Source organism: Embiotoca jacksoni, unplaced genomic scaffold (assembly GCF_022577435.1).
Source record: "Embiotoca jacksoni isolate LCO1_2020_lvr unplaced genomic scaffold, fEmbJac1.0.p SCAF_10, whole genome shotgun sequence".
NCBI classification, from domain to species: domain Eukaryota; kingdom Metazoa; phylum Chordata; class Actinopteri; family Embiotocidae; genus Embiotoca; species Embiotoca jacksoni.
The window spans coordinates 10,831,556-10,841,535 of NW_027185230.1; the positions used below are offsets into that span (position 1 = coordinate 10,831,556).

General features: G+C 46.6%; 1 protein-coding gene across 1 annotated transcript; it reads left to right on the forward strand.

Moving 5' to 3' along the window:
* The first annotated feature begins 637 nt into the window (after positions 1-637).
* ckmt2a (creatine kinase, mitochondrial 2a (sarcomeric)) lies at positions 638-7,994 on the forward strand. The gene is given in 13 exon segments (XM_069166056.1): positions 638-723; positions 2,715-2,931; positions 3,746-3,944; positions 4,486-4,539; positions 4,541-4,582; positions 4,699-4,920; positions 5,327-5,412; positions 5,738-5,861; positions 6,378-6,470; positions 6,472-6,513; positions 7,426-7,434; positions 7,437-7,553; positions 7,634-7,994. Coding segments are annotated over 12 exon segments (1,254 nt in total). The 5' UTR covers positions 638-723; positions 2,715-2,782; the 3' UTR covers positions 7,751-7,994.
* Positions 7,995-9,980: the final 1,986 nt, after the last annotated feature.

The following is a 9,980-nucleotide window of genomic DNA, read 5'->3' on the forward strand; positions in this document are numbered from 1 at the left end:
CCGCTCAGGACATCTCGACTTGCGCATTAAACTGTAAATGTAGAAAACAAGTAAAAACACAAAGTTTGAGTTCCACAGAGAAAGAAAGTTTCCACCTTCCAGAAGACACTGAGGCCAGTAAGCATAACAATCATCTATATTGTCGTATATAATTATCATGACCTCTGACCTCTGCCAGCCTCGTGATGATCCACAAAGTCACATGTGTCTCCTGGCAACTTTGACACATTTTAATTTGATAAACCACTTTAATCCAGAACATTTTCTCGAGGACACTTCGACGCGAAACTTCTTTTCTGTCCCTCGTTTGTTTCGTTCAATTATAAAAAATAAAAAAAAAACAATAAAACAATAAATAAATCTGTGTTTTGTGTATTTGGTTGTGCTGAATAAGTTTCCTCCACCTGCTTGTATTCTGTGTGTTTCTGAGTTGTTGTCCCCCCTGAGTTGCAGCGTGCAGATCTCTCCGGGTCGGACGCTGTGAGAATCTCGAGTGTCGCGTGGAAAAATATCAAGGTCAGACCGGACGGTGATACCGGACCCTCGGTGGTCACGGTGGATCTCGGCCCTCGGCTGCGCCTCCATTGGTCTGTTCCTGAATTTATAATTGGTCTCCGTTTTTTTTTTTTTTTTTTTTAATCCCGCATGAGGGGGGCGGAGCCCCACGAGTGAAAAGCTCTTTAACCGGAGACCTCGAGCAAGAAGGCAGCAGCTTCTCGACAGGTACTGTAACCTCCTCTTACTACTGCAGAGCTTCCGCTTCTTATCAAACCGCAGACGTGTAAAGATGCCTACGTCTTGTCTTCTTTATCTTATACTTTCTGCATGTTTTTGACATTTATGTGACTGTTTTTTTTTGTTGTTGTTGTTGTTTCTTGTTCCACGTTTCCAGAGGTCTAAATGTTTTTCAACCGTAGATGCGTGCCGCGATGACGATTCCACGACTAAAAGAGAAACCTTTCGTTTCACATATTTTCCTGAACGTTTTTTTTTTTTTTTTTATTTAAAATTACCCGAGGCGGTGTTAAGTTCACTCCGTGTCCTCTGGAGAGGACGAAGCTGCTCCGGCAGAGTTAAAGGGTCACACCGATCGGAGGGGCGGGAAGGTGGGGGAAGGGGGGGAGGAGGGGCGGAGGGGGGGCTGATCCCGGGTCTGTATTGGTCTTGGTGTAACCCCGACCGTAAGGCCACACGACCCGCAGTCGAGGCTCGCTCGGTGACTCGTTTCTAGAACGACGAACTCTTGTAATTTTCCACCTGTTGATGCTGGTTTTTCCGCCGTCCCCCCCCCCCGTCCCCCCCGTCCCCTCCGTCCCCTCTTGTTTTTGGCCCACGTGAGTGCCGCGCCTCGTGACCAGTTCAGAATGTCACCGTGTACGTGAGCCAGGACATGGTTCGGGTCCTTGGCACCGAATCCTGGCACCCACGACAGCCCCTCTCGCCGAGCTATAAATAAATGTCACCGCTGACCCCGAGAAGAGTCTGTAAACCCGCTCGGTTAAAAGGACTCGACAAATGCGGCGGGCAGAAATCACCTGACCGGCTCTCGACTCGCCGCGTTGGACCGATGGGACGTCTCTCACCTCTGACCGGGATTAACGGCGGATGGTGTCCTCGCGGCGTCCTCCCGTAATAAGAAACCGTCTCTTCGCGATCTGTGAAGGACGAGCTAAAGACAAACGACCTTTCGTAACATTATCATTCAATCTAACTTATCCACAACACTTGATTATTTTCAGAGCCGAGAGAGCCTTCGTATTTTTTTTTTCCCCCCCGTGAACTTGAGACGAACTTCTTCGGGGGGGGGGGGAATACTTTTATTACTTTTATTAGTGGTCTAATGAAAGCCTCCTTTCTCCGGGTGCGATAGTGTTAAGAGGCTACGAGCATCTGCCACCGCCCCTCCTGCTCTGAGCTCGTTACTGCGTGAACAGAAAAACCCGCACGGGGTCGTCGAAGCGGCGGGTCGGAGTCCGGCGTTTAAACCGGCGGAGAACTGGTTCTGTCCACTCCCTCTACCGAAAGTAAAAGCAATCGGATTCAGAAGGTTGGAAACCAGAAATGACCTTTTTAGTCCGGACTAAAATGATGTCATCACTGGGCGTGGCCTATTTAAAAACTATTACTCTTAGTTTTGCTGCTTTTCTATTCCAGATTTTTCATATTTTGAAAGTTTAAAACCTTTTTTCATCAAGGGAAGTCATCTAGTTTAACCTAAACTATCTTAAATTCAGCCTTTTTTAAAAACAATTTTTTTTTTTACTAGTTTTTATTAGTTTAAAGTAAATAATTTTTATAGGTGCTAGATATTTAAACATTTATGATTAGACAATCTTTTTTTTTTTTTTTTTTCATTTGAAACAAGTTTAATAAATTCATCTTCAAATGTCTGAATTTAAGTGTTTGATTTATAGTCAAACGTGAAATTCCATCGAGTAAAACTTCACTGCTACGCTCGGCCAGTTAGCTTTTGGCAGTACTAATTTACCGGCTGTTTTCTGCTGTGACCGAAGGTTTAGAAAGTTTTATTCAAATCACAAAATTGAATTGTTAAGTCTCTGGATCATCCGAGTCGAGTATTCAAATTTGTCAAGATGCCATTCAGCTAGTTTATGTGCCGTAACTAACGCCATTTGCAATTCTGTGTTTTACTACAAATATATACACAAATATTGGCCCCCAACTTTGTCTTTTCCCCCGTTTTTCATCTCCAGTTCTTTTGCTCACGAGACACACCACCACCACCACCCCCCCCCCCAGAGTTTCCCCGTCTAGCAGAAAGATGGCCGGCTCTTTCGCGCGTCTGCTCTCCGGCCGCAGCACGGCGGTGCTGCTGGCCAGTTTGGGCGCGGGAACCGTGGCGACCGGCTTCTTCATGAGCGAAAACGGCTCCCTGGCCGCCGAGGCGAAGAAGAAGCTGTATCCTCCCAGGTGAGACAGGACAGTCTGTTTTTTTTTTTTTTTTTTTTTTTTTTTTTTTTTTACGACTTAATCCTTCTCTTCCGGGCTTCAACACGCTGTTTGTCTTTAAATACGTGAACACAAAGCTGGGTAGTTGTTTTCAGGAGCCGGTACTTCCATACTTCTGTTATCGCACAGAATCGAAGTAAACGGCTCTTTCGGTTAAAGCATGAATCCCTGGTGTGATGAATCTCCCGTGGAGACGAGATGACGTAATTCGACGTGATGGATTGGACCTGCCGGTTTATTATTATTATTATTATTATTATTATCGTTGTCGGGTGGGAATTTGAAACGCCGGGCTCAGATGAGGCGATGTATTTGTCTATCGCCGCGGCAACGATGTCAAATTAGTCGATTGGAGTGCCGTACATTTACGACGCGTGTTTGCTGGGAGACTGGAAACTCGACAGGTACGACTCGGACCAATCGTCGTTCACCTCGAGTTCCTGTGCCGGCAGGGCGGGGGGGAGGGGCTAGAAACCGTCAATCCTGGCTTTTCTCGCCAAAACTTTTATGGTACTCTTTCTCGAAGGAAGCGTCAGAGACGCCGGCGTAACCGACGGTCAACGTAGCGTTACGCTGTCATCGTTGTTCCACCTGCAGCGTCCCGTTTTTTTTTTTTTTCCTTGGCCGCGGTCGGACGGCGTTCTTTCATCCCATTGGTTCAAGTCAAGGAACCCATCGTTGAATATGGAAAACCGAGGAACCCCCTTTAACGGGTTCGTTAAAACCGAGCGCCGTCCGATAAATAAATCTCTCTCCGGTTCTTCCTCCCCTGCAGCTCCGACTTCCCCGACCTGAGGAAACACAACAACTGCATGGCCGCGGCTCTGACTCCGACCATTTACGCCAGACTGAGGGACAAGCTGACCCCCAACAACTGGACCCTGGACCAGTGCATCCAGACCGGAGTGGACAACCCGGGACACCCTTTCATCAAGACGGTGGGCTGCGTGGCGGGAGACGAGGAGAGCTACGAGGTAAACACGAGGAGTTTGTTTAGCCTGGATCGGATTTTATTCGCCCGAAAAGCACCCCGGATTTTGATCATCAACCGGGCAGTAAAAGGATGAATTAAAGCAGAGGTCTTCAACAGGGGGTGCGCGACCCCTAGGGGGTCCTCGGAGGTACTGCAGGGGGTCCGTGACATTTTTTTGGTTGATTAGACAATTTTTTTTTTTTTTTTCCCCACAAATTTAAATGTCTTTAAATACACATTAACACGAATCCAACATATTGCAGCGGATGGATAAATGGAGGCAGAAGATGTTATCGTTCAATCAGAAATGCGCACATTCAGCGACACACGGGAGCTCTCTCAAGATGGCCACCGGTTCACTCACAGCGCCAGACTAGACGACAATATAAAAATTGTTTTTATACAATATATATATATATATATATATATATAGTAGGGAGTCCCTGCTCCATCTCTCTTATCAGTTTGGGGGTCCTCGGCCTGAAAAACGTTGAAGACCTTTTGAATTAAAGGATGACTCGCTTTCCTGCTGTCGCCTCCAGGTGTTCGCGGAGCTCTTCGACCCCATCATCAAAGACCGGCACAACGGCTACGACCCCCAAAACCATGATACACCCCACCGACCTGGACGCCTCCAAGGTTTGTACCAACGCTCCCCATCGTCTGTCCATCCATTTTGCCGTTTCTACTCCCACCGAATCTTTTTTTATTTTTTATTTATTTTGTTATTCCCCCACCCACCCGTCCGCCTCCAGATCACCCACGCCGTGTTCGACGAGAAGTACGTCCTGTCGTCCCGCGTCCGAACCGGCCGCAGCATCCGCGGCCTGAGCCTCCCGCCGGCCTGCTCGCGGGCCGAGCGCCGCGAGGTGGAGCGGGTGGTCGTGACGGCTCTGGCCGGCCTGAGGGGCGACCTGGCCGGACGCTACTACGGCCTGGGAGACATGACGGACCGGGAGCAGCAGCAGCTCATCGACGTGAGTCCACCGACGGGACTGGGGAGTTCAGGAAATGCAATTTTTTAATTTACGTGTGATTTTTTTTTTTTCGGGGGGGTGGGGTGGGGGGGGGGGGGTTTAATGATAATTTTTGAGGGACTTACAGGGTTCATAAAGCCCTAAATATCTATTTATAGAGTAATAAAGGTAAAGGAGGGGGATCTGGTAAGGCCGAGTCCAGCTTTAGAGAGAGATCCCATCCCCCCCCCCCCCCCCCCCCCCCCCCCAGGAAGGAGATGGGAAAATATGTCTCCCTCATTCCCTCCTTTTAAAGATCAATAACATTGGTGTCCCGCCTCCTTTTTCTACCAATCTGTTGTGATGTAAAGTCTGACATCCTTCCTCCCTGTGTTTCCTCCTTCGTCCGTCCCCCCCCCCCCTGTAGGACCACTTCCTGTTTGACAAACCTGTGTCTCCACTGTTGACATGTGCCTTTATGGCCAGGGATTGGCCAGACGCCAGGGGCATCTGGTACGCTCTCCTGCATGTCGGCTGCTGTGTGACCAGTTATGAGTTATTGTCATACATGTTATGGGGGGGGGGGGGGGGGGGGGGATAAAATATTTTTAAAAAAAGAAAGAAAAAAAAAAAGGAGTCCTTTCAGGCAGCTAAAGATGTATGGAGATGTGTGTTTCCGTTTAGTGTGCATTGTTTGTTTCATGAATATCGAAGGTCCTTCGTGTCCGTGAGTCATCGTACGGTAATGAAAGCTGCCCCCCCCCTCCCCCTCCCGCCACCCTTCACCCCTCCTCCCGAGAGCTCTTTATTTAGTTCCTTTACCCGGTTCTCTCCTCAGGCACAACAACGAGAAGACCTTCCTGATCTGGGTGAACGAGGAGGACCACACCAGAGTCATCTCCATGGAGAAGGGCGGCAACATGAAGCGGGTGTTCGAGAGGTTCTGCAGAGGACTCAAACAGGTAGAAAAGAAAAGAAAAGAAAACAGAAAAGCAGCTCATTGTGATGATGTAACGTCGTTTCATCGCTTTGGTCCAGACTGAAGGAAATACTGGATACGTTTACCGATTAATACTTTAAAAGAGAAAACCCGCGATTGAATCTGCAGCGAGGGGGACAAACGAACAGGCGGGAGACTCGCCTTGTGGTGGAACGACGTTTTCAGGAGTTTAGTTTTTGCTGCGCGTGTGCGTGAGGTGGGAATAACAGAATATATGAACATATGATAAAACCTTAAGAAAGCAGTCGGGGAAAATACAAAGTTCAAATAAAATTAAAAAAAAAAAAAGCATTTTAGGTGTTTTTCTCGCCGCGGAAATCAAAACAGATTCAGCATCGATGTTTTCCTACCGGACGACGACTTTTTACACGCGTTTGTTTTTGTTGTTTTTAGTTGCTAATGTGTGCGTTATTTTTTTTAAAATTATTATTATTATACGTGACTGATGAACCCTCCCCCCCCTTTCGCGTCCCCACAGGTGGAGCATCTGATCCAGGAGAGAGGCTGGGAGTTCATGTGGAACGAGCGTCTGGGCTACGTCCTCACGTGTCCCTCCAACCTCGGCACCGGCCCTCAGGGCGGGCGTTCACGTCCGCCTGCCCAAACTCAGCCAGGTAACGCACACGTTCGAGACTTTTTGATTGGTATTTCATAACTGCAGATGAACCATTGAGCCCCCGCTGTGGTCCAAAAACTATAAAAAAAAAATTTTTTTAAATCTTGCCATTCCTACACGAGCCGTCTCGATGCCTCAAACAGTCACTAAACCACCAAATCGGTGTTAATCCGCTGCTGAAAATAGTCCCTAAAAAAACGACTTCCTTCTGTTTGAGGGATGTTTTATAAAAAGCTGTTGTAGAAAATGATTCAACCATCATTTGTAAGATGTTTTTTTTTTTTAAAGAGCTGCGTCGTCGGTAGTAATTAATGGGCTTTAATGGGAGAGGGTGGAAGATATTTTGGTCCTTTAATGGTAATTCGTTTGTAGTGACCTCAACCTTTTAAACTCCACCTGCCGAGTGAGATGGTGTTTTACAACCAGTTGTTTAAGTACAGGTAATTAAATTACAAAACAAAAGGACTGTATTCAGTCAGATTATATTCTTTTCTGTAAAAAGTTACTACGTAGAATATTCACCTCCGCTGCTTCCTTTTCGTCTACACCCAAACAGGCTTCGTTTATTTCAAATTATTAAAACATTTTGGGCCCTATCTTAGATTTTGTTTCCTTTTTTTTTTTTTTTTTTTTTTTAATCTGTCAATCAAATCGACGGGCCGATGTCGTCGAACTGGAGAGAGGAATCCTTTTCATTTTTAAATCAGAAAAATCCTCTTAACTTTACTGTACAGTGTAAATCTTGTTTACCTGCAGTGAAAATCAACATCAACAACATGGAATCAATTTACAAACCAACCTTTTTTTTTTTTTTTTTTTTTTAATATATATACTCGTGCTCTTGAAAATAAAACGATTTTACCCTCAGAGCATGTTACAAACGATTTTTTTTTTAAAAATCGCCCCGCAGGATAAACGTTCTTCTCCAAAATCCTCGACAACCTGCGGCTGCAGAAGCGCGGCACCGGGGGAGTCGACACGGCGGCGACCGGAGACACCTTCGACATTTCCAACAACGACCGTCTGGGCAAATCTGAGGTGACGATTTTTTTTTATTTTTTTTTGAGCTTTTTCGCGTTTTGAGCCTCAGAAACGAACCTCCGCCGTGTTGTTCGCAGGTGGAGCTGGTGCAGATGCTCGTCGACGGCGTCAACTACCTGATCGAGTGCGAGAAAAAGCTGGAGAAGGGCCAGGATATCAGCGTCCCCGCCCCCATCATTCAGTTCAGGAAGTGAAAACCCGGACCCGGTGACGAGCGGGAGCGGGAGGGCGGGAGGGGGGCGGGAGGTTCGGGCCGTCGGCTCGCCGCCTCCCTGCCTCGAAGATGCGACGTCCGTCACGTCCGACGTCCCTCCGACGAATCTTTTTAGGTTGAAATAATCTTAGCGGTGATCTGCAGTTCGGGGGAAATTCTACCTCACATTAACTGTAACCTTCAAATAAACGCACGAGAATAAACATTTGAACTGTGTAACCCCCCCTCCCCCCCCCGTGTTTCTGTTACTCGGCCGTCCTCGCCGGCTGGACGGTCGGATTTAGGAGGTTTTATTTGGACGACTCATTCGTTTACCAGTTATTACCCGACGCCGCGCGTGAATTCGAGGCGAGGCGACTTAAATCCTGCGTACCGTGACGAAGTAGAAAAGGGTGTTCGGATGGAACGAACCCTGAACTTTTGGACGGTATTCGAGTCCACGGTGAGGTCGAAAGTCGACGTGGGTTCATTTTCAGTTCCAAAAACGATCTTTTCCGAAACCGTAGCCCGAGTAGGTTCTGTTGCTTTAAACTGTAACCGGAACGGTGACCGCGACGCGTTCAACCCGAGTCACGACCGTTTCGGAAGGAGGACCGCGTCGTTTTAACGCGAGACGCGCAGAACCGAGGATTTATGTAGAAAACCAAAAAGAGTGCGAACACATCAAAATACGTCTGTTCATTCTTTCGGTCGCCTCATCCTGCTTTGACAACGGCCTTAAAGCTCTTTATTCCCCTCAGCAGTTTAACGAGGTCGTCAACTGAGCTTTTATTTTGAAAGAGTTGCAACATTGTCGGTTGCTTTTCCTTTCAATGAGTTCTGACTCATCTCAAACCATCGGAGCCGGTTCGGAGTCCTTGATTGGATATTCTTCTTTTTCTTCTTCCTCTTCTTCTTGGTCTTCTTCTTCCTCTTCCTCTTCTTGGTCGTCCTCAGTCGTGGTACACACCATTAACGTCTGATTAACTCTGTCTCCTCCATCAGCCTCGATGTTCAGATACGTCTGCTCTGCTTGAACTCCGACCTTTAATCTGAGCTGATGTCCCCCCCCCTCCTCCCCCGAGACTCCCGTCGGTCTTCGTCTCCTCCTCTTCCTCAGAGACAAAGAACCTTTGTTGAAATGTTGTGATTGTTGCGTCTTAAAGTAACGACGGACTGTTGTTGGTCTTCCGCTGCGGTAGTTGAATCGGGATGTTTGCAGTGTACTTGCTACGACCTCGTGACTCGTAGCTCGGCTCAGCGGTCAACAGGTCGCTGCCTCCAAGGCGGTCGGCCTGGTTACCGTCCAGTTTTGGTGCCTTTCAGCTTTGTTTTTCATTGTAGAAATGGTTAAAAAAAAAAAAAAAAAAAAAAAAAAGTCTTAATAATCAATGTAAAATCGGCCGAACTGGATATAAAAACACAAACTGTCTGATGCATTGTGTTTATTAAGCTGTTCGCAGAGGTACTAACAATCAGTCAGTGCTTCGTTCGGATGGGAATATTGTCTGTTTTGTGACGAGTAGATGAGCAGAGAAGTCGTTTTAAAAGCCAGAGTTTGACTTCTGCAGCGCTGAGAGGGTGAAAAAAACCTTCAGTAAATAAAAAAAACTACGTAAAACTCAAAATAACGTTAAAGTATTCAGTTCCCCGAGGAGCCCGATAAGAGGTGGAAGAATTTTAATTATCAGGAGATTTTTTTTTTTTCTTCTTTTTCTCAAAATACAAAAAAAAAAAAAAAAGTTTCAAATGACACGTGAATGTCGTCGCATTTTCATACATTTTCTTCGCCGACACGTGGACTCTGCGCGTTTCGGTGCATCGGTAACAAACTTTTTAATTCCTCTGTACTGCGACATTTTGACAAAGAGTACAAGTGTACAATCACGGCAAAAAGGAAAACAAAAAAGGGGGGAGGGGGGGAGGGGTGGGGAGGGGGACACGACAGAAATAAACAGACGGCATCAGATGCCGGAAATATTCCAAACAAAAGTCTGTAAACGGGTCTGCATAAAGCCAATGATTCATCTGAGAGAACATTCAACGTCTACGTAGCAGAACAGCCTCTTTTTCTTTCTTTCTTTCTTTCTTTTATTTGTATTTTTTTACAGTTTGATTTCAACGATCCAGGATGCCACCTCGAACAATTTTCTCGTATTTTCCTAAAAAGAAATCAGTAGAAAGAAGTCGATAGGAACCAAAGGGTGACACCTAGAGGTCAGAGCCTGCCT